This window comes from Sminthopsis crassicaudata, chromosome 3 (genome assembly GCF_048593235.1).
Source record: "Sminthopsis crassicaudata isolate SCR6 chromosome 3, ASM4859323v1, whole genome shotgun sequence".
Taxonomy (NCBI): domain Eukaryota; kingdom Metazoa; phylum Chordata; class Mammalia; order Dasyuromorphia; family Dasyuridae; genus Sminthopsis; species Sminthopsis crassicaudata.
Window position 1 is genome coordinate 29,911,248 of NC_133619.1, and position 19,142 is coordinate 29,930,389.

Sequence of the window (19,142 nt, forward strand, 5' to 3'; positions counted from 1 at the left end):
CATTTATCAAGTGCCTACTATGTGCCAGGCAGGAGGCAGGTATTTGGTACATTGAATAAAGGGCTGATTTCAATTCTGGCCTCAGACACTAGCTGTGTCATCCTAGGCAAGTCACATAGCCCTGTTAGCCCCAGTTTTCTCATCTGTAAAATGATCTGGAGAAGGAAATGGCACTGTGATTCGTGCAGCTCCCAAGGATTTCCTCCTAACTCATGTTATTCATGGGAGGGAGAAGCAATGCATTGTAGCATACTTACTCTAAATTTAAATCTTAGACATCGTATTCCCCTCATATCTCCCACACCCTCCAATGTGCTTCCTACACATAGTGGGCCCCTTCTGCACCTGGTGTTTTCACAAAATGAGGCGTTCTCCAACAACAGAATTTCCATTTAACTGAAGGTGACTCCTTTAGGTACTATACTGATCTCTGTTGATTTTTACCATTTTTCATTGCCTCCTTAACCAAGAGAACTGAATGGGTTTTGACCTTTTCTTGATGATTCAAGGCCATTATCATATGCATCATTTTAGATACTATTTCTATCAAAGAACTCGTGATTTCGTTGCAAGAGGGAAATCTTAGGTAAGGAAACACCTTCCTTAGAGAGATGCCCACAGTCACCCAGCCTGAACCCACCAGAGTCTTCCTGGGGCTGAGTTTGGACCTCAATATTACTGCTTTTTACACACTGCGGTATATGAAGTATGATATCACAGTGATACCCTCCGAGGCTGTTGATGGATATTAGTACTCCATGCACTAAATAGTTCTGGATTCTGAGCTTTTTTTTTGGGGGGGGGGTTATTTCCAATTGCCGATACTTCCTTCTTTCAGCAGCATCCTCCATCTCTTCCAATCTGCCACTCCACAATCAGCATTTATTAAGCACCCAACATTCTGGATATGAATGTAGAAAAGAAAGACTCCCCTATACCCTCAAGGAGCCTTGGGTATCTATAGGTGAAAGAAGACAATAGACAAGGAGGAATCTTAGAGTTAAGAGAGTGGAAGAACTAAGTCCATGGCTTTTTCTGCCTGGCCATCTCAGCTGGAAGTGATGAGAGTTCTGATTTCATTTGTGAGAACTCTCTCCCCCAATGCCCAGTGAACCCTCTTCTGTGTCTTAGAGTTTTAGGGTAGGGTCTCGAGTTCTGCCTAAGCTGATGACTTTCTGTCACCAAGGTTGCTTGGCGATGGCTTTGGGGGCAGCTTCATGGGACTTTAGACCTGAGACTGGAAGGGATCTTGGGCCACGTCGTCCAGCCTAGTCACATTACAGATGAGAAAGCTGATGCCATGTGCAGCTGAGTGACTTACAGAAAGGTATTAAATGGCAAAGAAGGAAAGACCTTCCTTAAATCCAGGACCTCAAGCTCCGATTCTTCCCAGCATTGGCTACCTTTTTGTTTGTTTGTCTGTTAGTTTGGAGCTTTGGTTGCTAGATGAGTAAAGACGTTATATTTTTGACTATGATGTGTTTGATTTGAAATATTTTAGCACATTATTGGGTTAAAATGTTCCATTTAGTAAATACTTCTGCAATATATGTGTATGTGTGTATATGCATAGATACTACCACCAGGTGGTGATAATGAGTCATGATCACAAGTAGAGATAGTGAATCATGGGCACAAAAAAAAAAAATGGACCAAATGTGTGGCTTTCCTTGAAGCTCCTCCTCTGCTTCCCCTCTTCCCCCCCCCCCAAAAAAAAAAAAAAAAAAAGATTTCTTACAAAATCTAAAGAGTTTGCAGAAGGGATCTAGCCTTCATGGATGAAAAAAATGTGACTCAGCTATGATCAAATCATACTTTCTACCAAATCGCATTTTCTTTTTTTATTTTCCTTCCTTCCTTTTTTCTTTCATAATGTGAAAGAAGGAGGGAAGGAAGGAAGGAAGGAAGGAAGGAAGGAAGGAAGGAAGGAAGGAAGGAAGGAAGGAAGGAAGGAAGGAAGGAAGGAAGGAAGGAAGGAAGGAAGGAAGGATTTATTAAACCATGATAATGTGTCTCTGGTTAATATATTAGAAAAAAACATTCTCTTAGATTTTGAAATGAAACTAGATTCATGTGTTTTGAGGCCCAGGCAAATTGTTACCTATCTAATGTCACCAGGGAGTAAATAGTAATTCTTTGAGAATAGGAACAGTTTAACCCAAGTTCAAGTCTGGCCTCAGACACTTAACATTTCCTGGCTGTGTGACTCTGGGCAAGTCACTTAACCCCAGCCTCAGGAAAAAACAGAGAGAGAGAGAGAGAGAGAGAGACAGAGAGACAGAGAGACAGAGAGACAGAGAGAGACACAGAGAGAGAGAGAATAGAAACAGTTTAGTTTGTGTCTGTATCCCCATGGTACTCAGGAAGTGTTTAATGAAAGTACTTAATTAAAAAGAGGTGCTTAATAAATGCTTGTTGAATTGAAGCAGTCATATTTGAACTCAGTGCTCTTTCCACTGTCACATTTCACCCCCACATTGGCATAAGGAGGATACACAAGAAATGATGAAATTTTAGAAGTCTTCTTGTCCAATGTCCTGATTTCACAAATGTAGCTGAAGTTAAAGGTCACTCAGTGGATGGACGTGGCCACTTATTTCTTCTGACTCCTAGACAAGTATCCCACAATCCACCCAGTTTTATCTTGAAGTTTCATGAATAGTTGATTTTTTTTCATAAATGTATTTATTTCTTTGAAAAATTTTAGTTACAAATTCTCTTCCTCTTCCCCCCTCCCCATTGAGAAGACAAGCAATATGATCTCAGTTATATGTAAGAAATCATTCAAAGCATATTTCCATGTTTACCATTCATGCTCCCACCAGAAGGCACAATTACCTCTCAGGCTTATACAGCCCCCTTCCCTTCTTGGTATCCAAATACCCCCAGTGTCTCTGAGTTTAAGGTCTCTAATGTCACCTTCCTGCTGGGAATTTTCTTGGTTCTCTTAATGGTTGGTGACTTCCCTTCTCCCTCAGGTATTATTACTTTGTTTTTATTTGAGATCTGTTTTTTATCACTTAGCTCTCTATATACTCTTTCTCCTAAGGAAAGTGGAAGCTCCTTGAGGAGTAATTTTTCTTTTTTTTATACCTAGTACAAGGTACCTAGTGAGTGTTTAAGAAATACCTTGTTTTCCTTCACTAAATTGTGTTCTTATTTCTCAAAAATGAGAGAAGAATATTATTTTTTTAAAAACAAGAAAATGATCCTAGAGTCACTTGAAAAGGACCACAGAGGCCATTTAGTCCAATCCTAGCTGTAGCAAAAATCTCCTCTATAATGGACCCAACAAGTGTCCAACAACCCTCCCATGATGGAACCTACTCCACTTTTGGACAGCACTGAGTGATGGTTAATATTCACATTTGTTCCATATGCATCTCAGAGTGGAACCAAAAGCTAATAATAACCCTCAGTACATTCTGAAACCTTGGGCCGGGTTTATGAGAAGCCCTGTTTTCCCTGGATGCTCTTGGTTTCGCAATGTGTTCGAACGTGGTACGAAGTCGCTGAGTGAATGCAGAAACATTTCAGAACATTTAGGGGGGTTTCTTTAGCTTTGTTTCTCAACCTGGGATGTGCAGGTAGAAAGAGTGGTTTCCTGGCTGGTCCACATCCAAAGCCTCTTCTAACAGGCTGATTGTCTAGTGGAGCAGCATTGTATTTCTAGTGTTGACAGCTTTGAAGAATATGGTTCATAAAGTACATAGGGAAGGATGCTTTTGCAGTCTAGTGTGCATTTGGGCTTTGATTCACCTGGTATTTTTTTCTTAAACAGTAGATTCATTTTTCTCCAGTCAGATTCATTACCAGATAAGGGAGAATCAAAATAAAGGTCCCTACCTTCCATCCTTATTCAATTGCCATCAAGATTTCTAACAATTAGTTTAAAGGCCAGTAACATTCTCAGGCAATTTACTATTTTTCTGTACAAGTAACATTGTAAAATTAAGTTTTTTACTTAAGTGTACAGCACACTAAATTAAAAATACAACTAATTATATTCCTTTTAGGACTTTCTACCTGTATCTGTGGTATCTTATTTGTCACTACTCTCATCATTATTTTTATTGTTATTATTTCTTACTTTATCTACTTTATTCATATCTCATATTTGTGTATGAATTTTCTTTTTATCTAGTCATTCTCAATGTGCATGCAAATCAGGTGCCAAGACTGGTTTCATCTCGTGCTGTTATGTGCCATCCAAAATGAGCTTCACATTCCAGATTGACTCCCCTTCCCCGTGCTGAAAAAAGTTATATATTATTATTATAAATACAGAGCTAGACTTTTGTGATGACAAAGAATTGGAAATTGAGGGATTGTCCATCAACTGGGGAATGGCTGACAAGTGGTAGTATGCAAATTGTGATGGAATACCATTGTGCATTAGAAATCAAAAGGAAGGTTGTTTCAGACCTGGGAAGATTTCAATGAACTGATGCAAAGTGAAGTGAGCAGAACCAAGAAAACATTGTACATAGTCACAGCAGTATTGTAATGATGACCAGCTGTGGGACATTTAGCTACTCTGATCAAGACAATAATCCAAGACCTTTCCAAAAGACAAATGATGACAAAATACTATCTACCTCTAGAGAGCAAAGTGATAAACTCTGAGTGCAGATTGAAGCATACTTTTTTTTAACTTCCTTTGTTGTTTTCGTGTGTGTGTGTGTGTGTGTGTGTGTGTGTGTGTGTGTGTATATATGTTTGTGTTTTCTTAGGCAGCATGGCTAATATGAAAATATATTTTCCTTGATTTCACATATATAACTGATCATATTACTTGCCTTTTCAAGGTGGCAGAGGAACAAGAGGGAAGGAAAGAATTTGAAATTCAAATTTTTCAATACATTATTTTAATTTTTAATTGGTTTAATTTTTTTCTATTTTTATAAGTAATTGGGAAATATTTAACAAAATAAATTTAAATTTGTGTGTGTGTGTTTGTATTTATATATACCCATATACACACATATACATTCATATATACAGAGAGAGACATCAAGAGAGAAAGAGAGAGAGAGAGCGCTAGAAAGAATGTCAGAGCTTGTGGGAGGTAGTTGTTTTGCTTTTTAATTTTCAGCAATTCCATATTGTTCTAAGAGTGAGTTTACTCTTCTTCTGTATTGCCATGAACAATACTACTGTTACCGTGTATAATGCTCTCCTGATTCTGCTCAATTCATATTGCATCAGTTCATATAAATCTTCCCAGGTTTTTCTAAAACCACCTTCCTCGCCATTTCTCATAATACAGTAGTATTCCATCACAGTAGCACAACTTGTCGGTTATTCCCCAGTTGATGAGGAAACCAAGGCTGGTGAGACTGGTTTTCCCAAGTCACCCAGGGATTCACCGTCCAGAATGAGATTTAAAGCTAAATCTTCTTATTTTCAGGGCAGGCTTTTTCAGTGAGACTTGACAGCTAATAGATACGATGCCAACTGTCTTTTTTGTTTTAATGTCCAGGCCAGCAACCAGGCAGGAGCAGGACCATACAGTGACCTTGTATCCTGCCGGACACCAGCCTCAGCCCCGGATGCTGTCTCCACCCTCTACGTCTTGGAGGAAGAGACCTTCGGTGCCTGCCCAACATCACCTTCCATGTGCCTTGTACTGAACTGGGAAGAGCCGTGCAATAATGGATCGGAAATCATTGCTTACAACATTGATCTGGGAGACAATAGCATTACAGTAACCGATACCACGAGCTATGTGATTAAGAATCTCCTTCCAGAAACCTCCTATCGGTGAGTAGATTCTTAGGTCAGAACAGCTTGGAAGTCAGATTTTTCTGAGATCCCAGAGCTTCCAGTGCATACCCTAGAGTCAAGGATGAGTGAATAGTGAGTGTTAACAAATCAGCAGCCACAAGGCAGAATGCATAGAGATCTGGCTACATTAGTCAGGAAAACCTGGGTTTGAATGCCATCTCTAGTCACACACTGACCCAGCCCCTTCTTGCTCTAAATCCCCTTTAAACACTTAAAAATTAAGGCTTCCTCCCCAAAGAACTTTTGCTTATATGTTGGTATTTTCTACATGAGAAAGGAAAACATCTTAGTATTATCACAAAAATTAGTTTTGATCTCACGTCTCCAGAAGACAGTTTGAAAACCATTACTTTGGCAGTTCAGAGACTATGCTGACCTACACTGGGAGAGTGACTTCCCTCGCCTGGAGTTCCTGGGCCTAATGAGCTTACTAAGACCAGGAACTTGTTCTCTTTAAACCAGGATGGTGGTAGTACATTTTAAGGATAATTGAATTCGATTTTAATCAGACATTTGCTAAAGGGTGACATTGTAGCAAATCTGCATTAGAGAAGAGTTTTCAGAGGGAATTACTATATTTTTCCCTATACTTTGTACCTCAGTTAAAGAGGGAGCTGGCCAAGAACACTTTCTGATGAATCGCTATTTAGTTAGCCATTCTTATTTAAAAGTAACCTGATTAGAACTACAAGGGGGTTGAGTTTCTCAACCTGAACCGCTACCAGTCCACAAAATCTGGTTCACAATTGTTTCAGGAACATAATTGCAGTGATTATGGCCACCTACAAAGTTAGTATTTCAAGAAGATAAAGATGTAATTTTGGACAAAGGAACTTCTTAGTTCCTATCTTCTCTCTTAGTTCCTCTTCTCCCCCCAGAAATGAGTGAAAATATAAATGAATAGGTCATGATGTTCTGGGGAAAATAAGGGACGGGCAGGGATACATTTTAGGCAAAAGGTTCACATAAAGAGCTTCTGGAAGGTAGTTGTTTTGCTGTTAATCTTCAGCAGTTTCATATTGTTCTCACACTGAGTTTATTCTTTCTTTGTATTGTCATGAACAGACTAGTATCATCCCTAATGGAAGGAAGGATGAGTTGTTTTTCTAAACTGGTGGAGATCAGTCAGATCACATGGGGATGCTTTTCTCAAATGATTTATGACTGTTATTAAAACAATTTTCCCTACAATTGGTGCCCTCAGACATTGCCATTGGCTTTTTTGCTGGGTATATGAAATCTGCTGGAGACCACCCGGGATGCCAATTTAAAATGTGGTAATTTTTCATCTTGAAGCTAAATTTAGAGTAACCAGGGCTATTTCCTGGTTCTGGAGGGGAAGACCAGGAGTCTGGTTTTGTAGAAAACATGTTCTGGATCACGCTGAACCTTCTCGTTACCATTTGCAGGCACTTTCCCCATCAGACTGTGAGATCCTCAAGTACAGGCAGTTTGTACCTGACCCATAGTAGGTGCTTAAGAAATGTTATTTGACTGACATTGAAAATTAATGTTAATTGCAGTACAAGTTAGGGAAACTTTGACATGTTCTTGGTACCAACAGGCATTGGGGAGTGGATAGAGAATCACTTACAGGATTCAAAACCCAATACTAAGGCCAACTGTCTTACCCACTATGCTTTATTCCATCTATATGTGTACATATATACATGTGCCTATGTTCATAACAAATTATATTATTTTATACATGTTCATAAGTTATTTACTTTCCTATAAACATAGAATTTATTGCTAGATCCTTATGTGCTAAATAAATGCCAGTGGGTGAATGAATATGGATGGATACATGGATAGCTGGGTAGGTGGATGGATAGAGAGATGGGTGGATGAATTGATCAAGGGATACAGTTGAATGGATAGATGAAGGGATGGATGGGTAGATAGATAAATTGAGGGAGATAGAAAAAGGAATTTGATTATTAATAATCAAGTTGTATGTCATCAATTATGGAGTAGCAGAAATTTTCTTTTTCACTATTAGTACATATTTTGAAGAACATTCTAGAAGCTTATAATTTAACAAACAACAACAAAAAAAAACCCTTGGATATCTATGGGTAGAAGAATAGAAATTTTTACTTTTATTGGCTGGTTCTTCAACCAGACTCTCAAAGAGCAACTCATCTAAGCTACATCCATGATACCCTCATTCAGTTAGAGATTAGAGTGGAGTATAGAATCCTTTGAGAGTAACAAAGTACAAATTTTTTCCTGCCTCCTTACTGACCATTTGAGGAATTACTTAAAGTCAAATTGCTTCTCCCAATAGAAATCACCATTCCTTACCTTTTATGCTTAATTTCTGAGGCCTAAAAAAATGTTAGAATCTGATTAAATGCAATTATTACTTTTTTTAAAGCCATAAATATAATCAGAATTCAAAGACTTCAGCTAAAATAGAAACTTATCTTGTTTGGACCTTTGTAGTAGTAACTGAGAAAACATACTTTTATAATTGATTTCAGGAAGTAAATCAGTTCAATTTAACAAGTTTATATTAAGCACTTAGAGGTAACTAGTTGGTACAATAAATGGAGTGTTGGACCAAGAATTAGGAAGATCTGACCTCAAATCTTTTTTTTTTAAGTTTTTTATTGATGTCTTTTTTTTTTAAATATCATTATAGTTTACCCCCAGTTTCCCCTCCAGTGAACCAGTTCATGTTTATCATCGTCATCATTTCTTACAGCATTATCATATTCCATTCCATTCACTTACCACAGCTATTCCCCTATTGACAGACATCAACTTTGTTTACAATTTTTAGCTTTCACAAAAAAGTGCTACTATAAATATTTTGGTGCATATGGGTACATTTTCTTTTTATTGATGGCTTCCTTAGGGCATAAGCGTTATAATGGATCTCTGGTTCAGAGTGTGGATATTTGAGTCACTTTATTTCCACAATTCCAAATTTCTTTCCCAAGGTAGAAAAGCACTTCAAAGTTACACCAATCTGTGTGCCGATCTTCCCACAATCCCTCCAACATTGACTGTATCATTATTATTAATGATTTGGGGCATTCTTTAATGTACTATTCATACTTTGCAGTTCTGCTTTGGAGAACTTTTATGTTCCTATCCCTTGACTTTTCTATTAGGGATTGGATCTCCGAGTTTAGATCTCGCCTCTCTAACTTACTCAAGCTATAGGATCTTGGGTAAAGCACTTAAACTCACCTCTCAGGGTTATTGTGAGGATCATATGAGATAATATTTGCAGATATTTGCAATGTTTATTATTATTATTACTTTCACTACTACTGTTATTACCACTGCTATATACCAGATATTATGTTAGATACCAGAGATGCCTGAGAAAAAACATCCCCTGCTCTCAGACAGCTTAATTTCCTCATGTGTTTTTGTTATATTTCATTGCTGTGATTGACGTAAGACGGATTAATCATTGGATAATTTCTCACCTGCAATTTCTTCACCATAAATCCTCCACAGTAATTTTCTTCATCTAAGTAAAGTCATTTTTTATCACAATGGAGCTAAATGACTCATCACCTATTTGGACTCATCAGTTGTTATTTTTTGCTGGAATCACTTATGCTTATGACATCATACAGAGAGCAAATAATGTTTCCAAGGAATCTTGGGAGACTATTTTACAAACAGCTCGCTGCCTCTTCCAGGGAATTCTACCTTTTAAGTGATTTCCCTTAAATAATAAATCAATAAATGAATGCATGCATGCATGAACAAATAAATAAATAAGAGACAGGTTCTGATAGGACATTAGAATGCAGAACCAATTAAGTGATATGAAATAAACTAATGCCAGCTGTTCTGATGGGCACATTTCATAGAAAATGGGTAAGCCAAAGCTCAAACTCCATGTAGAATTGCCAATTAGAATGTCTTGACTGATGCTAAAGGATAATTTTCCCTAATGCTGAAGAGTCATGTAGCTTGTTGGATGTGGCTCAGCAGTGCTTTTCCCTCTCTGAACAATGTGTAGTCATATCTTGATGGCTAACATTAGCTTGTAGCAGGGGAATTAATGACACAGGTCAGCTAAATCAGTTATAATCCCAAAATCATTTCTACTTGGCTTCGAAACATGTATTTGAATCTGAATGAATGTCATTTGTGAATCTTTATTTTGAAAGAAAAAAAAAAAGTTCTGATCCCAAAAAAGGATTGAAGTAAATTAGGTCTTTTTTTTTTTTTTTTAAAGGAAGGAGCATTCATAGTTAGCCTTTTTTCTGGTTTTATTATCTTGGTGGAGTATGTGCTACTTTGATTTTTGACCCACAATAAATAAATATTTAAAAGAATCAACCCACAAAAAACATATTGTGTTCTCAGTTGATTTGTCTTAGGGTGTTAGACCTGGAAACCATCACGTTGTGACTGACAAAAGTCATCAACGTTAGCATAAAGCTGTCATCTTTCCTGTTGATCTGGTGAGCAGAAAGGATCTGGTACCTAGTAGATGCTTGATAAAGCCTAGTTAACTGGCTGATCATGGAGGGGAGATAAGCATTATGACTCAGTGTTTTGCTATAAGAGTAAAGAGCCTCAGGATTCATTTGCAGACTTTGAGGATTGATTCAGGGTGAGGACAAACACAAAGATACCGGAAAGGCTGACAAAAGGGTGAGGAAAAGCACAGGAAAGAATAAGCTTTGCTTTGAGCTCATGCTTTATCTGCTAAAATAGTTGAATTGGCTTTTTGTTGTTCAGTGGTTTTTCAATGGTAGCTCTTCATGACTCCATTTGGATTTCAGTTTTGTTTTGGCAAAGATACTAGAATAATTCGCCATTTCCTTCTCCAGCTCATTTTACAGATGAGGAAACTGAGGCAAACAGAATTAAGTGATTGCCCAGGTTTATACCTACTAAATGCCTGCAGTAAGATTTGAACTCAGAAATATGAGTCTTCCTGACTCCAGGCCCAGGTCTATATACTTTATAGTGTCACCTAGCTGTCTCTGAAGTGATTCTCATGTTCTTTAAAATGGGAGAAGAGTATACAAAATGTGAGTCTAGAAAATAATCTTATACTATATTTACCAAAAGAACATATTAGTTTTCAAGAGAAAAACCTGTCAATAGCTACAAAAGTAACACAGCATTAAATCACAAGTTTATTTGATCATGTTCATGGTTATATTCACTCTTCTCTATTTTCTTACTTGTGGGTACCCTAGATACCTCTAGAGAAGATCTCTCTAAGGCAAGAATTCCTAACATTGGAGCTATGAATTTGTTTTGCTTTTTAAAATACACACATATGAATATGTATGCATACATATATATATATTTTTTTCTCCCTATGTTTCAGTCTAACTGGTTGCATATCATGTGTTTTATTTTTTTACATTAAAAACATACTGCAAAGGGGTCCATAGACTTCTAATTCTAAGAACCTCTGGTCTAAAGAAAAATAATTTAACATAGTATATACTTACAATAGCAAAACAATTTAATAGTATATTAATATACAATAACTATAACAAAGCAATCTCTAATAGTATGTGTTATATATAATTATATAATTATTATAGCAAAGCAATCTATGTGTATATATTATATATCAATATATATGTAATATATAATAGTATATGTAATATATAAACATTATAGCAAAGCAATATATAACAGTAGTGTAATATAACTATTAAAGCAAAACAACATATAATAGTATATATGTTTTTGTTTGTTTTTGTTTGTTTGTTTGTTGTTGGGGGTTTTTTTGAGCCTGGGGTTAAGTGACTTGTCCAGGGTCACACAGCTAGGAAGTGTTAAGTGTCTGAGACCAGATTTGAACTCGGGTCCTCCTGAATTCAAGACTGGTGCTCTATCCATTACGCCACCTAGCCACCCCAATAGTATATATGTTTATTATAGCAAAACAATATATAATCTGTAAGAACAAGATTGACTGATCAAGAAATCTATAATAGTAAATAAAAAATAGTAAAAAAATAAAAAAATTTTTCTATCAAAATTATTTGTATATTTCTCAAGCACATTTCTTTATATCTGAGAATTATCCCCATCTGTTCTAAGGCCACATATACACACAAAAAAGGAAGGCTAGTTTCCCTGGAACAGAATAAATCTGGTCTTCTCCCCACTCCCACTCTTCTTACCTACCATTTATACAGACGGCATCTCCATTGAAGAGAAAGTGGGAAAGGACCCTTCATAAAAATCAGCAAAGGAAGAACTTAGAAAATGTTGGCAAAGCCTTAAAGGGATCTCCTAGAAAGAGGGAGAGGAGGGGGGGAGAGAGAGAGAGACAGAGAGAGGGGGGGGGAGAAATCTTTCCTGTCTACCTGGATTAAATGGTGATGGGGTTAATTCCCTACTACTATCATATTTCAATTATATGTCATAGATTAATTACCATTTACTTTGTATTCCCTCAACAGAATGTTGGCAGATGTTATAAATCAATAGAAGGCTTCATATGCAGTTCATACTGTATTTGAATCTGACTAGCATGAGCCCTTTCAGAATGGGGTTTTCTCTTCTACTTTATTAAATACAACTTATTTGCTTTTGTTTATTAGAGTCCATAGGATTGATACTGAGCTTAAACCTAACAGAATTTAACCTTCTTGAGGGCAGAACTGATTGCTTTTTTGTTGATGGTGGTGATCTATGTATCCCCATTATCTGGCACTAAAGCGTTAGATATAATAAATGCTTAATGTTATAAGGATAGCCCCAAAAATCTTAATGCAGTTTTAAACTTTAATTACTTAAAAATGAATCAAGACTTTTGGATCATCCCATGTTAAAAATAGCAATAATAACTAAAATATATTGTAGTATGTTATGATTTGCATGCTATTCCCATTTTTCAGTTGAGGAAACTAAGACAGACCTAGGTTAAGTTAGTTGCCCTGGGTCAATGTTTAAAAAAAAATGTTTTAAAGGTGACTGGAGAAATAAAATATTAAATTAATATTAGAAATAAACTTGCATCAATAATAATAACAGGTTTAAATTTAAATAGGTTTACCAAACATTTTGCTCCTTAGATGTTCACAATAATCTTGTTCAGCCTCCCTTTCTCCACACCTATCATTCTCTCAACAAAACATTTTAGTTATTTTTGTTGTTGGTTTTGCCTGTAGCTCCAGCCCCCTTCCCTTTTTAATGGGGAGCTCATAAAGCATTTTTGATATTGCAAAAATAATAACGGAAGACAGAGATCATTTAATTTGGCAAGAAGCCTGAGCATTCTCTGAATCCCTGGCCTTGAGGTCATTTGGCAGGACAGCTGTTTTCCTGGGTAGTCCAGCTCAAAAGGACACATATTCCCCCTTTGGTGTACAAGGTTCCCAGAGAATGGCCTGAACTGCTACCCGATGTCTCATGTTCTGAATTTCTCTATAAATCAAGATGATTGGTTTCCACCAGAAAGAGAAAGAGCTCTTAATATCACTGTATTTTCCCCTATCCCAGGAGAAAATATAAGCACATCCTGAACCCTGTCACATAAGGTAATCCATATCCAGGCATGTAGTTATTTTTAAAGACAAGAGGTTTTGGTGGGGTTGGTTTGGCTTGGTTTGGATTTTCTGTTTTTCTGTAACTCATCACTTTTTCATCTATTTGTGTCTTAAGTCTTAAGACTGAAATGAAATTTGGTTTTGTTTGATTTGAAAATTAGATCAGCCACTCTCTGTCTCTTAAACTTGAGAGGAAATATTTCTTAATCCTAAAACACTCAGGATCGTCTTAGAAAGTGAAAGAGTTGGATGAGCTCAATGAAATAACCTCCAGCATCTCTGCCTGGTATTATTTTGTGAGCTCAGGTCCAGTGGTCTGTCCACCACATGGTAAATTGGGGCCACTTACTATAACTGTCCTTGGGAGCTTCCTTGCAATATCAGAAATCTTATGAATTTATTGAAGGAATTAAAGACGTCTTACTGATGTATCCTCAGGCAAACTTACCAATCCAAGTGGATAATATCCCATCTATTCTTTAAACCAGGGCTTCTTAAACTTTTTCCCATTTACTACCTCTTTTCACTTGAGAAATTTTTACATGACTCCAAGTTTATAGATATATAAAATAGGTGTACAAATCCAACATTTACTGACAATAAATCGTGATTTTTGCAATCCCCCCACATTGTTATGATACCCCATATGGGGTCACAATCCACAATTTAAAGAAACTATTCTCTCAACTATCCAAGCATTTTAAAAATATCAGCACAAATATTTTGGTTAAGGAAAAACCATTTAGAACTCTAAAAGTATCTTGACTACCTTACCTGATTTCATTTTAATTTGTTTTTATTTCTTCCCTCCAGGATCAGAATTCAGGCTGTCAATGAAATTGGGGCTGGACCATTTAGTCACTCCATTAAGGCCAAAACGAGGCCATTACCACCTTCCCCTCCCCGGTTAGAATGTGCGGCAGCAGGGCCACAGAGCCTGAAGCTAAAATGGGGAGATAGCAACTCCAAGGCGCACACGGTTGATGACATGGTGTACACGCTTCAGCTGGAAGACAGAAACAAGAGGTAAGTGTGAGCTCGGGCTGCAGTGATGGTCCAGATGCTTTTACCTGGCTGCAGTGATGATCCAGATGTGTTTACCTGGCTGCAGTGATAGTCTGGATGCTTTAACCTGGCTGCAGTGATGGTCCAGATGTTTTTACGTGGCTGCAGTGATGGTCCAGATGTTTTTACCTGGCTGCAGTGATGGTCCGGATGTTTTTACCTGGCTGCAGTAATGGTCCAGATGTTTTTACCTGGCTACAGTGATGGTCCAGATGCTTTTACCTGGCTACAGTGATGGTCCAGATGCTTTTACCTATCTGGTAAACAGAGGTTGACAGTGGGCTGGTTAATTACATCATGTACTTTATACAACAGTGGTCCATAAAGATGGTTCAGACTGAAATACTATGGAATCACAAATGAGGCATGAAACAAATACTTCTAAAATAAAAGCTTTTATTTGTCTTTATTCTTTAGCAGGAAGGCTCTTGAGGAAGTGAAAGTCTTTAAAAAGTGCTAAGTATTCTTGGTTTTCAATCCTTTTTCCATTCTCTTGTTTGTTATCTTAGTAATCACCCACAAGACTTACTCTACGTCCTTATCTGAATTTAGTCAGTCATGGTCAGAAGAAATGAAGTTAGGCTTAAAAAAAAAAAAAATTTAAAAGGCCCATAAGGACAAACCTAAGCAAAAATTGGGCATTTAACTTTTAAATAGCCCAGAGTGCTTCCTAAGTGTGTCACACAATGAAGAATGTTTTTATCTGGTTCATTTGCAATCTTGCAGCCTTGGTGGGGCAGGTTCCATTTGGACCCCTCTCCCCCAAAGCAGTTTATGAACCACAAACTCTCCCTACCCCACACTCACCATTGTCTTGGGATGAATGAATATTGACAAATATAACAGCTCTCTCTCCATGCTTCTTTTCTCTCTAAGCTTTATGCCTAGTGGATTTCAATTGGGCATTTTTCTTTTTGGAGAAATCTCAGAGAAATAGAACCATTTTCAGTCAGTAGTGAGAGTCATTAAAGTCGAGGAAAGTGGGCAATTTAACATTTAACTCCACATCCAAAAATGTGTGTCCCATTATGTACCCCTCAGTCAGAAAGCAGGCTGGTATCAGGCTTTATTATCAGTTCTCTAGAATCATAGATTTCTGAAGCTTTTCAAATCTGCTCATTTCTACGCTATCGTAACAGTGGGGGCAGGAACCAGGTCTCACATAAAGTTTGTCTCCTTCTCAACATTGAAGACAGGGCTTTTTAGCCACCTGGTATTAAAATTTTAAGTTCTTTAACATTTATTAGATTACCTGCTGTCTAAGGAAGAGATGGGGGAAAGGGAGGGAGAAAAAAAAATTGGAGCACAAGATTTTGCAGGGGTGATTGTTGGAAAACTATCTGTGCATATATTTTGAAAATAAAAAACTTAAAAAAAATTTTAAGTCAGTTACAAGACCCCATATGGGTTCATGCCCCACAGTTTAAGATGCTGGGGTATTAAAGCAATATATTTGTTCCATGACAGCAAACTGTGGTCCCATCACATCCTGCAATAAATTGGGGTCCTTTGGTAAGAAAAGAGAGAGGTTTGTTTAAAAATGAATCTCATTGAAAGAAAGAAAGACCTGGAACCTAATAGAGAATCACTATTAGTCAGTCAACAAGCATTTATTAAGTGTCTACTATGTGCTGACTCTGTTAGGTGTTAAGATTAACCAAAGATGAAATATTCTCTGCCCTCAAAGAATTTATATTCTGTGTGTGTGTGTCTGTCTATCTGTCCTTGTAAAGCCAAAATATTTATTACATAATTAGATATCAATAATATATGCATTTTCCTGCCTTTGAATCAGATTGGAAGATTGGCTTCTGCTACTGGAGAGAGCTGGGGGAGGAAAGAGTAATGAAGGCAAAGAAACACATTAAAGCCATTAACTAGAAAACAGAACTGAAATCTTTTTCCTGACTCTGAGTTCTAGGATGCCCACAGAGAAGTGTCCAAAAAACTTGGCTTAAAACACTGTCTTTCCTTCTCTTCCTCTTTATCCTCATCATCCTACAGGACACCTTGAGACCAAAGACTGATGTCCTAAGACAGCACTGTTACTATCTTATTTAATCCAACACAAAACCAAGAAGTTTCTCAGCATGTATATGTTTTCACATGTACAAATGCATATACATTTGCACAGATACATTATCCTCCTGGCTTAGGATATTTATTATGTTTTTTCCCGTGTCTTATATTTAGTTTTTACATGTCTAAGACAAGTCATAATCCTTGCCCAGACAACCTCCTAGAGTTCTCTAAGAGGTTTGGACGTGGCCCAAGAATAGATCCAAATAGCAGGTTTGAACTTCAGGGCAACCCCTGAGGCACTACAAAATAAGTCTTTCTCAAAATTAGTAAAATCCCATGGATTTTCCTAAGCTATTTTAAGTTCTACATCATGGTCAAGATGTACTCTCCACAAATAAAAATCAAGACTGTCTTCCTCATAAACCAATTATGAAGCAAAATTTTAAGAGAAATTAAAAAAAAAAAAGCTTTACCATGAGGAATACACTTTTTATAGTATTATGAACTGAGATCCAAATTTGTCTTCCTAAAAATTGTATTTGTGCATAATCTTAGAATGTTATTAAAGTGATGGGAATGTATAATATAATAAATTCTCATACTATATATAGAATAAGTTCCATTTAATTTGGTAGGATGAGAACTTAGCCAGACTAGTTAGTTGGCAAATGATCTTTCTTAGTATTCTGAAGTTAAAAGAACAAATAATCTTACCAGTTTGGGACTAGAAGCCCATCAAATCCCAATCTTGTATGATAACTGTTCATTTACAAAAGAGAAAAGTCATTTGAGCAAATTAAATGATAATGTATTCATGTGACTCCTCAACCTTTTCCCTTTTCTTCCCTCTCCATTTCTTTTCCTCCTCCTCCCTCCCTTTCCTCTTCTCCCCCTGCCTTTCTGTCCCTTCTTTTTACAAAAATGGGAAAAGAGGCATTTCTGTCAGTTTCAAAGTAGTCTAGTGTTAATGCCTGGTTCTTTGCCAAAAGCAAACCAACTCTCCTCAGATTTCTGAAATTCCCAAGTGAGATCTTCCTGTTTGATGGATTCTAAACCTATTAGAGAAGAAAAATGGCAAAGCACTCCATTTTCTTTGCCAAGAAAACCCCAAGCAGTCACTAAGTGTCAGATATGACTGAAAAATCCACTGGAATCCAGAGAGGGATCTCCTGAGGATATCCCATCAGTGCTGTCAAGGTATCCCTCCATCCCACAAGATCTCACTAAATCCTCTCAGGTTCTAATAGGAAGAAGCAAAAGAAAATGGTGGGACTTAGGCAAAAACCTCCTGGCTGAGATTGTTGCTTTTCTGGTGCAATGGATTAGAAATAGAATAAAGCTGTACTTCTAGTAATCTGTCCTCTGAGACGGAGGAGGATGGAGCTTCGTTCCTGGTCATCTCTTCAGAAAGATGGGATGGCCCACTGTACTTAGTTACCCTACCAAGAGAGGACATCAATTCTCAGAAATGGAGTACACCCTGAATGTTTAGTTATCAAATAAAGTTGCCTAAAAAGCATTTAGCATGTACATCATTATCCCCACTCTCCGAAAATGATCTAGCCACCAAACCTAGGAACTAAAGACCCTGTGGAGATGGGATGAAGCTATCATATTAAAATGGGCTGGTCACCAGCATTACAAGTGACTACCACTATCCAGCCCTTAGTCCCTCTCCCTGGAGGAAGGACAGAAATGGCTCATATCAGTGATGCAGTGAACAAGGCAAGTAGGTGCCACCATAATAGAAGAACCAATCTAAGCCTTGGCAGCTGCAGATGGCTTGGGAATTTGTATTATTATTATTATTTATTATTATTAAATTCATATCTATCCACATCTCACTGAGTCAGCCCAAGGAATAAGGTGTTCCTTCTTTAATGATGTGTCTGTCATTTAATTAATCTGCCATTGGAAAGCAGAATTCTTTAGAATAATACAGTGTTCTTTTTCACTGGCTTTAGCTGATGAGGTGGTATGTTCTCTACTTTATAATTAGACAGCTCTGCTCTTTCTGTAGGAAACATCTTCAAAAGATGGAAGAGGAGAAAGGGGGGGGGTGTTCCTTTTTGAAAACCAGGCTGTTAAACCACTAGCTGAGCCCAGACATTTGAGGGACTGTAATTCTTTATTCCCCACAGCAACTAATTGATCTTTTGGGCAATGACCCTAAAGACTCAGGAATTAAGAGTTTTGCCAACAGCATCAGACAGTCTTTTAGTTTAGTTTAGTTTAGTTTTGTTTTGTTTTGTTTTGTTTTTAAGACCGCAGATAGCTCCCAGACATGAAGCATCTAGACAATTCTCAGAAAGATATTTTAGAAGGTATATAGGACAGACATAGAGAAGAGAAGGGACTGGTGGTGCTCTTGTCTTCGTGGGAGACCTAGGTTCAAATGTTCCTCTGATATTTATTATGTGTATAATTCATTACATGTATAAGTCATTGTGTTTTCTGGGCTTTAGTATGCTTGTCTACAAAATGGGGGATAACAGTACTTCATAAAGTAGTTGTGGGGTTCAAATGCAATAATGTAAAGCACTTTACAACTTTGAATTTGACTTAGATGGCTAACACTTTTGAACATATTCTTAAGGGTACAGTGAGCAAACATTCATGAAAGGAAGCTGTTCTCATAGAGTATCAGTTAGGATGGCTTCAACAATTATAGATTACGCCATACTGTTACCTTAATTTCAAAAGTGTAGATGTACAGGAGGGGGCAGAGATATAACTAAAAGGCATTTTATCTGAAAAAAAAAAAAA

At 37.2% G+C, this 19,142-nt stretch overlaps 1 protein-coding gene across 1 annotated transcript in view; it reads left to right on the forward strand.

Annotated features, from left to right (window-relative positions):
• Positions 1–19,142, forward strand: part of FNDC3B (fibronectin type III domain containing 3B) — a 370,100-nt gene that overhangs the window by 312,038 nt on the left and 38,920 nt on the right. Inside the window, 2 exon segments of the mRNA XM_074298196.1 lie at positions 5,483–5,763; positions 14,103–14,315. Coding sequence (XP_074154297.1) covers positions 5,483–5,763; positions 14,103–14,315 — 494 coding nt within the window.